Source organism: Arvicanthis niloticus, chromosome 5 (assembly GCF_011762505.2).
Source record: "Arvicanthis niloticus isolate mArvNil1 chromosome 5, mArvNil1.pat.X, whole genome shotgun sequence".
In the NCBI taxonomy this organism is placed as follows: domain Eukaryota; kingdom Metazoa; phylum Chordata; class Mammalia; order Rodentia; family Muridae; genus Arvicanthis; species Arvicanthis niloticus.
In genome coordinates this window covers 77,712,443-77,730,435 of record NC_047662.1, presented here as the reverse complement: position 1 = coordinate 77,730,435, position 17,993 = coordinate 77,712,443, and the positions used below count along the sequence as shown (strand labels likewise).

The window sequence follows — 17,993 nt, the reverse complement described above, 5'->3', positions numbered from 1 at the left end:
ACAAGTAGACACTCAACCAGCAGTTTAGTGAATAAATGAGTTAATAAACAAACATTTATTCTGCCTGAGTGCCTCAGTTCTTCCACCTCTAAAAATGGGCCAGTATAAGGATTAAAAGAAATGAGCCACACTATTTAGAATAGTACTTACCATTGGTATAGGAATTTCAACTACACTGGGGCCTAGGAGATGGCTCAATGAGTAAAAATGTTTGCCACAGAAACTTAAAGACCTGATGTCAGATCTCCAGAATTCACGTAAATCCAGATTCAATAGCACCCATCTATAATGCTGGCAACCCTATGATTGAGATAGGAGATGGAAACAGAAAAAGCCCAGGAAGCTCCCAGGCCAGGTAGTCAAACTGTGAAAAAAACAAACAAAACCAAACCACCAACAACAAAGTAAAGAGGCAAGGCAAGGACCAACACTTAGGTTACCTCTGATGTTCACATACACACACCATGGTGCACAAATGCCCATAGTCAGAAACACTCACAATACACACTTGTACAAGCACACTGGCAAATACGCATAATATATGCACACTTGCTCTCGTGCACACATCACATATACAGACAGAGGGAAGAGAGAGATTTTTATAGGAAAGAATTCAAACTACATTAATGTTTTCCTTGTGCATATTTTCCCCTCTATGATAAACAAATTCAAGAAGGAAAAATAAAACCTGGATGTGGAAGAACTGAAATCTGCTTACTACGCAAGAGGAATAAACACTCCAAAATATAAAACCCACCAAGTATGACTTAGAAACATAGTACTCAAAAGTAATCTGACACCAGGGCTGTGTCTGCAGCGTTCCAGCCCTTGGAAGCCTTCAGCTCACATTGCTGGGAACTGCAGTCATCTGAAATGAGAGGCTCCCATTTGCAAGATCTGCCTCTGGTAGACACTGGCTCCCTCCTATTCCAACTCTCCATCAAAAGCCTTGGCTGACTGCAAGCTCCACCCAAAGGGAAAAATAAAACAAAAGCCAACTGCACAGAAATGATGGTAATGATGATGATGGTGGCAGTGGTGGAGAAGAAGGAAGAAGAAGGAGGAGGAGGAGGAGGAAGAGGAAGAGGAGGAGGAGGAGGAGGAAGAGGAGGAAGAAGAGGAGAAGGAGGAAGAGGAGGAGGAAGAGGAGGAGGAGGAGAAGGAGGAGGAGGAGGAGAAGGAGAAGGAAGAAGAGGAGGAGAAGGAGAAGGAGGAGGAGGAAGAGGAGGAGGAAGAGGAGGAAGAGGAGGAAGAGGAGGAAGAGGAGGAGAAGGAGGAGGAAGAGGAGGAGAAAGAAGAAGAGGAGGAGGAGGAGAAGAAGAAGAGGAGAAGAAGAAGAGCAGCAGCAGCAGCAACAACAACAACAACAACAAGGCCCACCTCAGTGGAAACCTAAGGAAAGTATCTCCTCCAACTGTTTGCTGTCCTGTCAGGCCTCCAAAGCAAAAGCTCACTCTAAAATGTCATTCTTCCAAGACAAGGGCTCCTGGGTCACAGAAACACAGTCTGCTGTTGCTTCTGACTCGTGTGACCTTGGGAAGATTTTTTACATCTTTGAGTCACTGTTGGCTCATCTATAAAATGAGGATAAAATCAATTACCTTGAAGGGATGTTGTGACAACTAAATGAGCTAAGCACCTGGCAGAGCCTGGCACTTAGCAATCGGTAAACAGCTCAGAGCCTTTAAAAGGAGCCCTTTCTCACTGCAGCCCTCCGTAAGCACAGCTTTGGGTTAACATCATTTGTTTTTTACCTTCTTTGCATGTACAAATACTGTCATACTTCACCAAGACATAACAAAGCCCATGCACTCTTGCCTCCCAAACTTCATCTCTGGTGAGCAATAGTGTGTATAAGAATGTTCTGCCAACAGCAGCCAAATGAGTTAGTGAAATGAGGGGGATGCTTTGGAATTTGTTTCCAATGCCAATACACTCCCCGGAGTCTTCAAACCATCAAGAACACTTTCATCGGCAAATGCTATTTATTCACAAACAAAACTGCAGCAGTAATATCATTTTAAAGTTGGAATCTAGCCGAGTGTGGTAGCTCACGCCAACAGTCCCAGTACATGAGCATCTGATGCTAGATGATCACAGTGAGTTAAAAGCCAGCCTGGGCAACATACTGAGTCCAAGGCCAGCTGTGGGAATATAGAGAAAAAAAAAAGTCTCAAAACAAAGCAAAACCAAAATCGAGGGCTGAAGAGATGACTCAGTGGTTAAAGATATGCACTCTTCTTCCAAAAGACCTGTGTTTGACTCCTAGCACCATCATCAGGCAGCTCACAGATACCTGTAACTCCAACTCAGAAGAAATCCCATACCTCTGGACTCTTTGGGCATATGTACACATGTTTATATCCTTACACATAGACACATAAACATACAAACATAATTTAAGTAAAATTAAATCTAAATAAGAAGTTGGTTAAAAATAACTGGATAACATACGGAGCACAACTACCTCGGCAGTCAGTACTCTGCCTCTGCTCAGAAATCAACACTGCCAGCACCACAGCCTAGGTGGGCTTGTAGATTCTATTGCTTTCACATAATAGAATACCTTAGGTATGTTTCTTCTTGTGGAGCCAAACAGTATGATCACTTTATTTAAGACTGTGTATAGGTACTTAGCCTGCATGTGTGTCTGTGCAGTACATGTGTGCTACTTATCACTTTAAAGATTGAATTATGGCTGGGGAGATAACTCAGTCAGCAAAATGCTTGCTTGTCATGCAAACGGAAAGATCCAAGTCTGACTCCAGCACCCATTTTCAGAAGCCAGGGGTGGCAGCGTAAGCCAATAATCCTAGTACTGAGAAGGTAAAGGCTGAAGAATTCCTGCCACTTGCTAGCTGAATGAGCAAGCTCAAAGTTAAATGAAAAACTTCTCTTTCAAGCAGAAGGTGGAACGAGATTGCCAATGACATTGTATGTTGATCTCTGACCTCTATGCACACTCAAGCACACCCAAGTATATACACAAATGTGTGTGTGTGCACACACAAAGACGACATTAAGCTTCACTGACGTGAGTGAGAGTCAATAGTTCAGCATTGCTCTACTGAGCACTCACTCACTCACTGTGCAGTGGTAAACAGTGTACAGGCTTTACAACCTGAGAGATAAGGTCTAAATCCAAACCAGCCTCACAGGCAAGTCATTTCATCTTTGCAATCTGACTTCCTCACTTATGAAATAGCCTCAAAACAAGAATGCTCCAAAGAGTCAAGGAGACGACAAATGTAAAATTATAATTTCCCTTGTTCCAAATTTTTCACAATTATACACAATGTGGCAACAAATACCTTCATGAACAGAGATTTTCCTTTCTTTCCCTGCCAGTGGGTTGGCTGTTTAGAATAGATTTCCCCAAAATGGATTATTGGGCTCAAGAGTAATTTTATTTTTACTACTATCAAAATCTCTTTCCAAATGGCCTTCAAAAAGATTGTAAAAATTTACACTGCCCAGCCAACCATCTGGCCAGGTTTTTGGAGGGCATGGCCAGGACATGCAAAAGTATGGGAACTCAGAAGGCTCAATCCAGGCCATGTCACTCCACAAACCCCTGTGCTCAACAATTAGCACTCAAAAGCCAAACTTGACTCTCAGACACTGCAAAGACCCCATGTCATCCAGACCATGTAAACTCCACAGAGAGTGGTGGTGACCATCATTCTGCAGCTCTGGGTTGGCCACTTCCACTTGTCTGCCTCACCCCAAGCTCTTCCCTGGGTTCCTACTCTTAGCCTCCCTGCATTTCTGTTTTTCCTCCTGTAACTGGTTCTACATGCCCCATCCTGTTATAATCTGTGTCTCTGACTGTGTTGTTTCCATTTATTTTGTTAACAACTACCATAGAGCAACCAATTTCTTGAAGGCCCAATATGCCATGCACTGTCCTCACCACAGCTTACAAGATAAATATTATGTTTCCCATCCCACAGAGGAAGCAATCAAAACCTAGCAGTTCAGTATGTCATGCAGTAACTCATTCAATCAACATGCGCTTGTTAAAAGTCTCCTATTTTATTAGGTTCAGTGCTGAATCCCAACAGTGGCACGTGTTAAGCAAGTATACAAATACATACTTAGTGGCAAACAGTTGTAAGAGCCTGACTGAAAAGACAGGGTGCTGAGTGACTGTTAGAGGACAGAATAATGCATTAGGGATAGACAGTCTTTCTAATCAGGTCAAAGTAAAATTAAGACACGAAGGTCCAGAAAACTGAAGAAAGGGAGACACAGTGTCCCAGACCAGAGTGAAGGCCCTCACCCAGGAAAAAGCTGAGTGTGGTGGAGAAGGGCATTCTATGTATGGAGTACTTTGTGTCTCAAGAGATAGAAACATGGTGAGCACCAAGCAACAGGGAGCTGCCAACCAACCGCATTGGGTAGGACCTTGTGGACCACAGCAAGAACTTAGAAACTTTATTTCAAGGTCAAGGAAATATAAAAGGACCAGCAGAAAATCCAAACTGACAGGCAGGACTAGGGGCAGTGGCTAGAGAGCCTCAGCCAGGGCAGGCTTTAGATTCTCTTGCGTATTCTTCACAGGCCAGACTTCCCGCTAGGTTCTCTCCAAACCAAGTCTCAAAAACTGCTAGGTAGCTCTGAAGACTCCGTTAGCTTCACTGTCACGGGAGGTTCTGGAAACACCCATCCATACAATGCCACTCTCTACATTGACCTCTTCCATGCCCTCGGGTCTGCCCTGCTGCTTCTATACCAGACCTCAGCTCTCCACTAACCTTGTCTCCACCCTTGCTCCTATCCACACTCTCCTCCTCACATTCATAGATGAATAATCTTTTGAAAGCATCGTTTCTGGTCATTTACTTCCCTATTTATCGATGGTCCTCTTTTATCTTCAAGACAACAATCAACAGCATACCAGTCAAGAACTGACAGCCCTACCTACTTCCAGGCTTCATTTCCTTGAAATGCTCTCCTTTTGAGCAAAACATTCAGAGTTTCCTGACTTGATTAACATGTTCTCTCAATGCTGCATGTGAGTCTGTATGCAGTGTTCTCCAAGCCCTCTCCACTTGCCCAAGCCCTGTCTGTCGCTGACATCCAAGGAGGTGCTTACTCACTCACTACATCACTGCACTGTCTTCCTAGCCATCTTCCCAACCAGACTGTGACAGAGACACTTACCTAGGTAGAACCCACTGAAGATTCCCCAGCCTCTGGGAGACAGCCTGGCTTGTCCATGGCAAACCATTTATTGAACAGATAAACTCTGGGCAAAACCATAAGGGGATCAATATCAATGCCTTACTAAACTCGTTAAACGCAACTGTTGATGTTCACACAGCCGTTATCAGAGACTAGGACAAGAAAAGCAGGAGTTTCCCCTTTAACTCAAAAGAATTCTGCCTCCCTTTAATATTCATGCCCATCTAAAACCCACTTTAGATGCCAAGTTCTTTTCCTATAAGCATCTCCCAGGAAGCTCAGAATATTGCCACAGAGATTGAAGGCCTGAGCCACAAAATGTAGCTCAGGCCAAATGAAAAATTTCAGTGACTTATAAAGACCTGAAAGGGAGACAGTGAGAACAGTGTGGTCATTTCAATTTCAGCTGCAGAATTTGCTCTCAAAAATGCTACAATAAAAAATATTAATGCCATAAAAACCTAACAGCAGCCAAAGGACCACAGTCATAAAGAAAAAACATAAATCCTAAAACATATTGGCATAGAAAGCTCTCCCTCACCTTCAAGAAAAATGAGACTTTAGCCATCAAGAACAGTCTGAGCAAGAGACACTTCAATCACACAGCGGAGCTGAGAAACACGACAGTAATAGGAGAGTAGGGAGGAGGGCCAGCTGACACATGGATGTACTTGACACTAGGACAGAGGCTTCATCCTCCTAACAGCCTATTAGAAAGGAGGGGACACTTGGGGAGGCTAAGCAGCTAGCCGAAAGTCACCAGCAAAAGAGGATCAACACAGAATCTATCCAGAGAAATTGTGGCCACTAGTAAGGTCCTCTAAGACCACCTTTGCCACATCACATGCCCAAGCCTCAGTATCTCTTATAAATCTTAAACAGAGCAGGATTCAGGATTCCAAAGGCAGATGTGAATCCAAAACTATACAATGCTGTAAAATTTCCTAATCTGGTAATGCAATTTAAAATGGTGTTCTTTGACAACAATTAATAACTCTTGATCTTACAAAGCTGCTTTAATATTGAAGAAACATCTAGGAAGAGTTTCAAACTTAAGTGCCCAGCTCAGAGCCATCTGACAATAAACAGCAGCTATTATTACTTGTATGATCAAACAGGAACAAGCATTTAACAGGAGAGCATATTTTAATTATACACGATGTGGAACAATCAAATCTCATTCAGTTCAGGCCCCAGACCCCACAGCATAACAGCGCATGTACAGCTGAAATTATAACAACTCAAAGCTCAAAAATTACTTGTTTCCATTAGAGATCTGACAAGTCATTTCTTCAATTGGTCACTGGTGGTTTGCAGATAACTATTAGCAGTAATGAGTATTCTAAATTAAATCCAGAGACAGCAGCACTCTGTTCTGCAAAGACAACTGGGGAGAGAGAGGCATAATTGTAGGCGTCCTTCCCTCTGTGTCCTCCATCTTCGCTCTGATAAATATCTCCTGTGTCCGGCATAGTGTGGATTTCATTTGGTTACAAATGAAGAAGGGTCTAATTCTTCTCATGATAAATGAGAGCGTTGAGCAGGTAACTTGTTAAAGAGAATTGGAATTGGGAAAATAACCTTATTTTCCTGTTACTTGACAACAAACCCCCTCTGCTCTCAAATGAAAGGCACAATGCTTGAGCTTCAAAGTCAGATCTGTCACCAGTAGTCCATTCTCTGACAATTACAACACAACACTGGGTACAGGCTACCCACACTCCATTCACCAGCCACAAAGTTGACAAAATGAAAGGGGAGAGGCAATGCGGCCCTCAGGTGGAAGGAGCAGCTTTACTATGTGGCTAGGATGCTATTGCATCAGGACCTAAATTTAAATCCCCAACACCCACTTAAAAAGACAGAGTAGGAGTGAAGAGAACTCTTAAAAATTATGATGAGGATGTTGAAGTGTAGCTCTCCATAGTTGATCTATGGAGACATCTGTCCAGGAACAATGGGGAAGGACTGTTTTCTTTAAGGGGCAGGTCACTAAGAGTTTGATCATGCTACATATGGGCAACACAAATTGAACCTGTTTATTTATTGGTTGGTGTTTCTTTTTTTCTTTTTTCTTAGGGGGTGGGGCAGAACTGGAAGGACTAAGAACTGGGAAGTGATTGTGCTCAGGGTTCATGATGTAAAGTTTCAAATAATCAGGAAGAAAGAAGAAAGAAAGAAAGAAAGAAAGAAAGAAAGGAAGAAAGGAAGGAAAGAAAAGAAAAGAAAGAGAGGGAGAGAGAGAGAGAGAGGGAGGGAGGGAGAAAGGGAAGGAAGGAGGGAGGGAAGAAGGGAGATAGGAAAGGAGGAAGGGAGAAAAGAAAGGAGGGAGGGAAGAAGGGAAGGGGAAGAAAGGAGGAAGAGAGGGAAGAAAGCAAGCCAGCCAAAATGGGCAATGGAAATTTTCACTCAAGCCATTAGTGAAAACCATTGTTATGTGAGTACTATAATGTCTGAACAAGGTTTTAGTGGATAGAAGCCTATCTTAATACAGGAACTTGGATACAGGTATCGTAAATTCCTTGATTTAAATCAACTTTGAAACTTAAAACTAAATAAAAACTGGGCAGGGCTATGCATGCCTGTAAGCCCAGCACTGGGAGAGACCGAGAGGCTCTCAATCATTGCATTATCAATACTCACAGACCCTAGGATCTTGCTAGCCAGCTGCTAACCAGCCAGCCTCGCTGGAAAGGCAAGCTTCTGGTTCGTGAGCGATCCTTTCTCAAGAGAATAAGGCAGACAGTGACAGAAAAAAATACCTGCCATCTTTCTCTGGCCATTACATATACCCACACAAACATACATACCTGCACATTCATATGCATAAACACTCATACACACATAACATACATATACCACACACTCAAAAAATAAATTAAGATAAATCTTAAAAGAACATTCATTTTCAGACAGGTCGTGGTGGCAGCTCACACCTTTAATCCCAGCATTTAGAAGGCAAAAGCAGGGACATCTCCAAGGCTGAGGCCAGCCTAATCAACAGAGCTTGTTCCAGAATAGCGAGGGTAACACAGAGAAACCTAGTCTCTAAAACAAACAAAACTATCCATTTCTAAAAAGTGAATTTGAATCCCAGCTGTCTTTTACATATTTAGTATCTGACCATAAATCAGTCTCCCCTACTCTGACAACCCCTTTGTAAAATGGGGCCAATATAAAATACCTCAGGAGTTGCAGCCAGGCCCAATGAGGGCTTATCTATCCCATGCCTATGATACTGGCAGCTCCACTTCACTACACAGTATGGCAATACACCAGAAACAAGCCAATTACCAGGCAGAACCTACCAAAACTTGTATGAAAGATTGGTTGTATATGCATGTAAAAGCCTCATAGATAATGCCCTCGGCCATCAAGCCCCACAACATGGCATCCCTCTGCCTCTGACATACTCAAACAGTTCTCAAGAAACACCTCTTTCCCAGGCCTGGCTACATGGTGGCAGCAGACATGACTTCTTAAAAAGGGATGATGAGCCGGGCGGTGGTGGCGCACGCCTTTAATCCCAGCACTTGGGAGGCAGAGGCAGGTGGATTTCTGAGTTCGAGGCCAGCCTGGTCTACAGAGTGAGTTCCAGGACAGCCAGGGCTACACAGAGAAACCCTGTCTCGAAAAACCAAAAAAAAAAAAAAAAAAAAAAGGGATGATGACCTGATGTCTTCACTTACGTTTTCAAAGTCCTTCATGTTCCGGGCTCTAGTGGGAGAGACCTTTTCTTCCGATATGTTTGGGAGCACTGTGCAAAGGTAAAACACACAAAGGAAATCATCAGACAAGCAGGCTGCCCAGCATTCCTATTGGGGCCGAGAGCCCCGAAGTGAAAGTCAAGAGTTGTAGCAGTTACATTGGCCCTAATGTAACCACGTATGTCAAGGGATGAACCCAAAACTTACATGGGACATGTGACAAAGCATGTCATTCCTGATATTCTTCCTCCTCCTCACATGTCAGTAATGAAGACAGCCTGACTGCCTTGACAACAGAGCTAGTAAACTCTTTCCTAAAACACCAATGAGCATCTAGGCTTTGTAGGCCATTCACAATCTCTGCTGCCACAGGAGAGCAGCCTCATAAAGTGAATCATAAACACAGAGCCTATGTTCCCAGAAACGATTCCTTACAGAAGCAGGCAATGGCAGGAATCTCCAACCTGGCTTCCCACAGGCCTTGCTGGGACCCAGTCTCTCCAGAGCTTCTTTAGTTCATTAAACATTTACCACACGGCTGCCCTGCACTGAGCACCAGTCTACACTCTGGGAAACAACAGTGAAGGAGACAGTGAGCCTGCACCTGGTTCTGAGGCAAGAGGGTAGGGGGGAAATGTCAACCGTCGTGATGGTGATTAGAGTGTATCGAGTGACTGAACATTCACTCTCTGACAAAGCTGCACTGAAAGGCTGCTTCCTGCCAAGGTTTTCTGGGTCTTCCTACACGAAGAAACAAATGGATCCGCTCTAGAGGGAGGAAAGAGACAAAACAACTAGTGATCATGTGCTAGGCTAAAAGGTGATTGAGATCGAGAAAAGTAAAGCAGGAAGGCTGGCCTTGCAGGCTTGGCTAACTGCTGCACTGCTATTTGCAGGACTGAGAGCAAGGTGAACAGATTCAGGCTCCCCCTGGCTGCCTCTCAGAGAACAGACACTGAGGAGTTCAGGAGAGGAACAATGGGAACAGCTAGGAGACAACTGGGATAATGAATAATGCAGGCCAGAGCCTGGTGTTTGGCAGGAATGGGAAGGGTGCAGATTCTGTTTGCTTCTGTATACTTACATAGAGGCCAACAGGAATAAGGAAAGTGAATACATATAATGCTCAGAGGAGAGAGGATGCTAAGTAACCAGGAAGAGCCACAGAAGGTGATGTGCTTTAAGCCAAGTCCTCAACACAGCAGGCAGAAAAGAAAACAGAAGGCCCCAGGCACAGGCCAACAGCAGGCAGTGTGCAGAGAGCCCTGTATGCCTGTCTGAGGATTGTTTTCTTTCCTCAGTCAGTGCTTAGCCACCTGTGTCAGGGCTGTTCATCCCGTCCTTCCCCTACCTCATTTCAGTGCCAAGTCTCAGCTCTAGTGACCGGTCTCTTGGGTAACGCTCACCTGACTCCCTGACTCTTCCATTTCTTCTCACAGCACCTGACTCTTCTCAGTTCCTAACCCGGATCAAAGGATTTATCAGAGTAACTTCCTGTCTGTCTGTTCTCCGTCTAAAGGCAGTGACATTCCATGTTGAATCTCAATGTTTGGCCAGAGTGTGGCAAGAAGTCCAAGTATATTGTGGGCTGAATTAAGGGTGGGCCTCCCAACTTTCTGCTCATCAGACTTTTTGTTTCAAGTAAAAATTAACAGGTCTCAGAGGAAAGCCTGGGGATGGCCTATTAAGTTATAGCATTTCCCAGAAATAAACCTTCTCTTTCTTTCTGCCTTCTCTAAAGCTTCTTTTTTCACATATCTCATAACTTTAAAGAAGAGGAAAAAAAAAGCACAACACTGTTATTTGCAATTATCTCCAAGATAATTCAACACGGTAAATTATTAGCACCACCCGCATACATGGGATAGCACATACTTCTTTCAGAATGAAAATGATGAAGAATGCAAAACCCAGACTGTAATCTCCCACAATCTGGTTTAAACATGAAGAAGGTTGAGAGAAAATTAGCACACAACACATACAAAATGCTTAGTGCCCACTGTGTGTCAGGCCAGGTAAGCTCTGGACCCCAGGACAATACACACCACACCAGGTCACAGCGGCTCATGGTCTCAGCCTGCTCCCCTTTAACTCGTAGCATGTGCACTTACCTCCATTTCCCAAGCCAGTAGTGTCACTGATGACCTCCAGATCACTTGGCAGAACAGGGTGAAGGCCACTAGGAGAAAGCACAGTGGGATGAGAAGTGAACTAACACTTGAACCAAAGGAGCCTGCAAGACAGCCTGAACCTCACGGAAGAGTCATGGGTCATGGCTAAGGAGGACAGGGCACTGAGCTGTCCAGGAGACAGGAAGCACTAAAATGCTGGCTTTAGAACTGCCTTCCAGTTCTCACAGCTGTGGGACATTTACAGGGGACAGTCATTTAGCTGTTCATCCTAAGAGTACGTACTAAGTGGAGGCACTATACCAGTTACAAACCACTTGAGTTGAGTCTGACTTTATCTGTTAGACATTATCAACCGGTCATGAATCTCCAAAGTTAAACTTCTGGGAATTAGAAACTGTGCTGGTTTGAATGAGAATGACCTCTGTACGAATGAGAATGACCTCTATACACTCATATATTTGAATTCTTGGTCCCCAGTCAGGGAAACTGTTTAGGAAGGATTAGCAGGTGTGACCTTGTTAGAGGTATGTCACTGGGGGGAGGCTTTGTGCCTTCAACAGCTCATGTCATTCCCAGTCTCCCTCTCTGTCCAGTGACTGCTGTCTTAAGACACGAGCTCTCAGCTACTGCTTCAGTGCCATGTCTGCCTGCCTGTTGCCATACTCCCCACCATGATGGCCACAGACTCTAACCTTCTAAAATGGTAAGCCCCAAATAAACTCCTTTTTTTCTATAAGTTGCCTTGGTCATAGTGTCTTATCACAGCAATAGAAAAAGTAATTAATACAGGCACAAAATCAGACCTTGGGGAACATCAAAAATGTAGAAGTCACTGATCTAAGAAGCTGTCATTGTCTAAGGGGTTTCAGTGAGGATTTGTGGACAGGGACAGAAATCTAAACACAAGAGACACTCCCATACAGTCTGTTTTAAGTCCTGCTGGCACCTTTTCCATTCTCACAGCCTTCCACTCAGCAGAATACCAGCTATTTCACAGAGACAGTCACTGTTTAAAAACAGGCATAGGGTGCCCAGCAAGGTGCCTGGCACATTAGGAGTCTTTAAAACAAGAGCAGAACATCACTGTCATTCTCACACATACAGTGCTTTACGAGTTATAAAATATTTACACTTATTTCAAAAGCCAACTCCCTGAAGGTGCATGCATTTTCTAAAGAAAGGCTCTGAGTTGTGGATAATTTTAGTGTCTCTGCTAGTCAGATGGCAGCAAAGTGACGGACCAAGTCTAGAATCCAGGCCTTTTATGTCTATGCTAGCTAGTTTTATATCAGCTTGACACAAGCTAGAGTTATCTGAAAAGAGAGACTTCAAATGAGAAACTGCCTCCATAAGATCTAAGATCCAGCCTTAAGGGTTTTTTGTTTGTTTGTTTGTTTTTTGGTTTGTTTTTTTTTTTTTTTTTTTTTTAGAAATTGGTGGGAAAGAACCCAGCCCACTGTAGGTATTGCCATCCATGAGCTGGTAGTCCTGGATTCTATAAGAAAGCAAGCTGAGCAAGCCATGAGAAGCAAGCAAGTAAGCAGCACCCTCCATGACCTCTGCATCAGCTCCTGCCTCCATGTTCCTGCCCTGTTTGCCCTCAGTGAGGGACTGTTACTTGAGAGTGTAAATGAAATAAGTTCTTTCCTCCCCAAACTGCTTTTGTTGTAACGGTTCATCCCAATAGTTACTCCGACTAAGACTAATGACTCCAGGGCAACTTTCTATTACTGCCTCTAACTCCATAAAAATGCTATATCCCAGATAATTCTCTATCAACTTTGAAGGGAAACAAGACCTTCAAGATCAGGGCACCAAGAAAAATCTGAAAATACAAAATTCCAGCATCAAAAAAATGAGCACTTAAAGTAGGTCAGCTATAAAGGTAACGGGGAAACCTAAGTAGAACATGTCTTCAGTCATAAGAAAAAAAAAAAAAAAAAAAAAAAACCACATATAAAGTCATTATAGGTCTTGTTAAAAAACTTGGTGAGCTACAAACGCTTAACAGCAAGAAAAAATTCCAAAAAGCCAAAGGTATCACTTGTAGGGAGGCATGTTTTCCTCATCTTAATTTTCTATTTCTTCCCATAAGCATAACTAATATGACAAACTCCATTTTCTAAACTGAACTTTAAAAACTAAAATCAAGTTCAACCACCACTTTCTGAACGGGTGCTACTTTTTAAATGTTGCTTTTGCTTTCTTTCTGTAATTAAAATATAATAATAAATAAAATTAATTGTAAAAGCCCCTCCAAAAGAAAAGGTGGGGAGCAATAGGTAGAGAAAAATGCATGAGGGGACACAAATGGATGTACACACTCAGGTGCACACACACTCAAACATACTCAGGTGCAGACACACACACACTGACACCATGCAATCAAACTGTGTGAGAGACTCTGCACCTACCTTCCTTCGGACTACAAAGTGGTCCTGAAGTTTTGGTAACTGTGTCCACAATTGCAATGCTACCACACATTCTGCAGCAGTAATTCTGAACGTTACTGGCAATGATCCATAAAAGTATCTCTTAATGCCTGAAACCTTCTCTGTCCTATCCTATGTAGAAAAGGCTCTGCTGTAACCTAGGAAGCTGACTTTGAAGAGCCAGCAGAGTGTTGCAAAAAGTCTGAAGGATACTTTTGAAAGGATGTGTATTCACCAGATCCCCTGCTAAGAAGAATTCAACCGGTTTCCAAGTTGCTCTTTTAAGTACCATGCTGTATGAATATCTGTACACTGGTCTCATTGTGCTCATGTATGAGGATGCCTCAAAGACAAATACTAAAGAAGTTAAATTGCAGAACTGAAATAATTCATATTTTTTTTTAAAACTGGGCAAAAAATCTGACATGTCACCAAAGAGAAAAAAATGACTAAAAAGCACATGAAAAGTTATATACTATCATCCAGCAGTATTGAATCAATTCCACAATGACATATCATATCACACCTGCAAGGATGGCTTGAGTCAAAAAGCCAGACAATGAATGCTGTTGGTGAAGTGTAAAAACCTAGAACCTTAGGGACACTACTCGTGGGAGACAATCGGTGCCCCATCTTTTGAACTGTGCTTGGCAGTCCCCCAAATAATAAGCAGAGTTCCCATGCAGCCTGGCAGCTCTTCTCCTTGGTAGAACCAAAGGCCACTGAGAATTCAAGTCCACAAAAAACTCATACACAAATAAAGGTTCATAGCAATGTTCAGGATGGACAAAAAAAAAAAAAAAAAAAAAATAGAAACATCCACATTAACATGCACAAAGTGTGGCACATGGGCCCAATGAAATATTACTTGACAAAAAAAAAAAAAAAAAAAAAAAAAAAAACAGAAGTTGTGACATATACTGCAACATGGATCTCACAAAACAATGTACATTGTAATGTCTATGTGAATAGATAAATCTACAGAATAAGAAGTACTGATTGTGAGCAAGGGGCCTGAGTTGGGGTGGGGTGACAATTAAATGAAGAAGGATTGCTGGTGGACACAAGGCTTCTTTTCAAATAACAGAAATGATCTAAATTTGGATTACACTGATCTTGGCACAGCTCTGTAAGTAGCGTATTTACATGTAGCAGTTTACACTGAATGGATACGTTTTATGGCATATAAACTACATTTTCAATTATGTGTGCATGCTCTGGTCAGGGCACACATCTGCACCTGAGAGGCTAACCTGGAGTCATTCCTCAGGAGCCATCTGCCTTGGCTGTTTTGTCTTGTCTTGTTCCAGGGCCCTTGGTTTCTCAGATTAGGTTGGGCTGGCTCAACAGCCAGATCCAGGGATCCTCAGTCTCAGCTTCCCTAGCATGCGTCAGCGTGTCCAGCACTTCTTATGTGGGTTCTGAAGATCAAACTCAGGTCCTTTACAAGGCAAGTACTTGTAACTAAGGAACTATGGTTCTCCTGAAGCCTCCCGGCCCAAAATTACCTTGGATCCAAGCTAGCTTCTCACTCCCATCAAACCCTCATCTGATTTCACCCTCCCATCCTCTTTTCAGATGGTTTCTCCTGGCATCCATGATGGTGAAAATTAAACTATGCTTCTGGCTAAACATGTACTTTCAGTCTGCTTCTACCACAGCAGCAAGCACTTACTGGCCATGTGCTAGAGCAACCTGGTATTCAATAAGCTTGGGTCAGGTATACCCTGACCTAATGACACCAAAACCCAAGGACAAACTGGCCTCAGTTTCGGCTATAAATATGGAGCTTGCAAATTAACCCAAGAAGGGTGCTCAGAAAACGGTATATTAAAATGAAAAGATATGATTTCATCATAGGAACTATCCTCTCCTATTGTGGTCACCTAATGAGGACTAATCTGGCCCAGAATAGTCCTGCCACTCTTGAAGGGCCAGTTCAATGCCAGAAGCTCTGCAAGAGCCTCTTGAATATGCAGTTTAATGAGTTCAGACTAGTCAGAAGGCAGAATAGACTTTGGGTTCAGGAAGCTTGGACTTAAGTACTGATTGCTCGTGGATTTTTCTGTGACCCCAGACCATTCGTTTCAGCTGAGCTTCAGGGACCCTGGGAGAGAGAAACAGCCCCTCAAAGAATTGTTTTTCACTCAGTGATTTGACAAATGCCACTCTGCTCCTATTGTGCGCCAGATATTAGGCTGAAAACTGGGGTTACCAAAAAAAAAAAAAAAAAAAAAAAAAAAAAAAAAAAAAAAAAAGATCTAGTTCCTGTTAACAAGCAATACCTGCACCATCCAACGCACAAGCCATTAACTATAGGTTGAGATGCAGTTTGCCCAAAGTGAGAAGTAATCTAGGTGTAAAAATTCATACCAGATGTCAAAGATTAAGGAAGATTAAAAGATAACAATCTTATAATTAAAAGATAAAAATCAACACGTTTTCTTGTAGATTTTGCTAGAATCATATATGGAAATAATAAGCTAAATAATGTAAGCTATTAACTCCCCTGCTTCCAATACTGCTACTGCTCACTGGTAAAGCACTAGCTGCACAGGTGTGAGAGGCCGTGGCTTCAACCTCCAGCACAACAAAGGAAGGAATTTCACTTGTTTCTTTTTATTTTATTTTTAAGTTGTGATTATCAGGAAGTGTTTGATGTTATTGTTGTTTTGGGTTTTTTGAGACAGGGTTTCTCTGTGTAGCTTTGGCTATCCTGGAACTCTCTCTGTAGACCAGGCTGGCCTTAAAGATCCACCTGCCTCCACCTCCTGAATGCCAGGATTAAAGGCATATGCTACCATGCCCAGTTCACAAGAAAGTTTTTAATTAAATATACACCATAGGTTGTATTTCTATGCTGGTCACTATTAACCAGGTTAGGACAGAGACAGGTAAGACAGGTAAGATCAGTACAGAGGTCCCAAGCCAGGGTGGGAATGTCAGTGTGGGTTTCCTAGCAGTAGAACCTGGATGTTAATGAGGCAAAAGGCATAGGAAGGGCAACTTACACAGCATGAAGAGCGGGTACACAAGCCTGACAGCAAGAAACCACTCAGTAAGATCATTCCTGACAAAGCTTGGCAGTCAGACACAGGGCAGAGGCTTGGAGAAGAGACAGGGTTGGGAATCAGAGAAGGAATGGGGGGTGGAGGGAGGCTAGAGAGGCAGATGTAGCCAATTATAGAGAAACTTGGAAACCACAGTAGGGAACTTCATCCTGAAGATGGCAAGGCACCTGGAAGGCCTAGGGCAGATTAAGAGATGAATGACCAGGAATGAATGCAGCATCTGTCCAGTCAAGGCTGAGAGAGAAAGGAAAAGAGAGTATTAGTAGATCTACTAAGTTAGACATAGGGTAGTTTAGTTCTCATGCCAACCACCCATTCTAAATGTCCCAAACAATCCGATTTCTTGTCCCAAGGGATCTGAATAGAAGACACAACTTGTAGTAGTGATGGTAGCATAGTATCATCCTTTTTCACCACGGTTGTATGTCGACCAGTACACTTGCCCAGAGAACTGCTGGGTAGCCACTGCTTCTGTTCATTCTCATCCAGTTTTGGTGACTGCATATTATCGTCCGTTCACTTTTCAGAGAAGTCAATTTACCAAGGTCACCTACATGGTCAGGGTAATAGGCCGGATTTGAACTAAATTCTGTCTATCCCAGCCAAGGCTCTGTTGTCTTTGTCCTGGATGGTTACTGTGTGACTCCATAAACAAAGTCTAAAACAACAACTACACTCCCCAGAATGAATGCAAAGCCCCAAACAAGAATCAATCACCCACGAAGTTCTCTAAGGTCCAGTTCCAACCACCCCCTACTCCTCCTACTCTTTCAAAAAGCCCCCTACTCCCCTCCTCTTACCTAGCCTACATCCTCTTCAAAGTCCACTCCAGAACACACAACACATAGTGGAATGTAGTGCTGGCTGGATGCCCAGGTCCCACCACACTCGAGTCGCAGCCGGAACCATCCCCAAGCAAACCGAGGGCTTCCAGGGAGGGAGCCATCATCACTAGGAACCCCAACCCAGTTACCACGAATCCCAAAGCCAAGGCCACACCTGCAGCCGCTGAGGGTCCCAGGCAGGGTGACGTCCTCTTCCATCCCCGAGTCCATCATGAACACAGAGGGGTGGCACCGGTGTCTGCGGCGGCAGCGCCACTGGTTCCCCGGCAGTCGCGGCGCTCTCGGTTCCCCAGGTCCCGCCCCCTCCAACCCAGCTCTTGTTCTCAGTCAAGCGGCGCCGCTGGAATTCAAACCGCAGCCGCCGCCATCTTTCCCGGCGCTTCTTCCTACGGAAACAAGGCGGGGTCACAGAGGCCCGCGCGGTGAAGCCGCCCAGCACAGTCCCGAAACCGGGCAGGGAAAGCGTAAGTGGGCGCCATCTTAACTCAGGGCAGAACCTGCACTCTTGTGCCCGCAATACTAGGAGAAAAGAAGCGGCAACCATTTTTTGTGTGTGAGGGCACTCGGGCCGAAGCCAAGGCGAGCGCCATATTTGTTGAGGGTAAAAGTCCGCCGCAAT

At 43.7% G+C, this 17,993-nt stretch overlaps 1 protein-coding gene across 13 annotated transcripts in view; it reads right to left on the bottom strand.

Annotated features, from left to right (window-relative positions):
- The window catches only part of Cdk5rap2 (CDK5 regulatory subunit associated protein 2), a 176,080-nt gene extending 158,310 nt beyond the window's left edge, over nt 1–17,770 (bottom strand). For 7 of the 13 annotated variants that reach the window (XM_034503416.2, XM_076934784.1, XM_076934791.1 and 4 more), the window contains exons 1-3: nt 17,529–17,764; nt 11,006–11,073; nt 8,877–8,944 (exon numbers count right to left, since the gene is read on the bottom strand). In XM_034503416.2, the coding sequence (XP_034359307.1) occupies nt 8,877–8,944; nt 11,006–11,073; nt 17,529–17,587 (195 nt within the window). In that variant the 5' untranslated portion in view covers nt 17,588–17,764. Of the gene's footprint in view, nt 1–8,876; nt 8,945–11,005; nt 11,074–14,711; nt 14,848–16,469; nt 16,764–17,528 lie in introns of those variants that run through there. The other 6 variants (XM_076934795.1, XM_076934793.1, XM_076934785.1 and 3 more) reach the window with 5 other exon arrangements.
- Nucleotides 17,771–17,993: the final 223 nt, after the last annotated feature.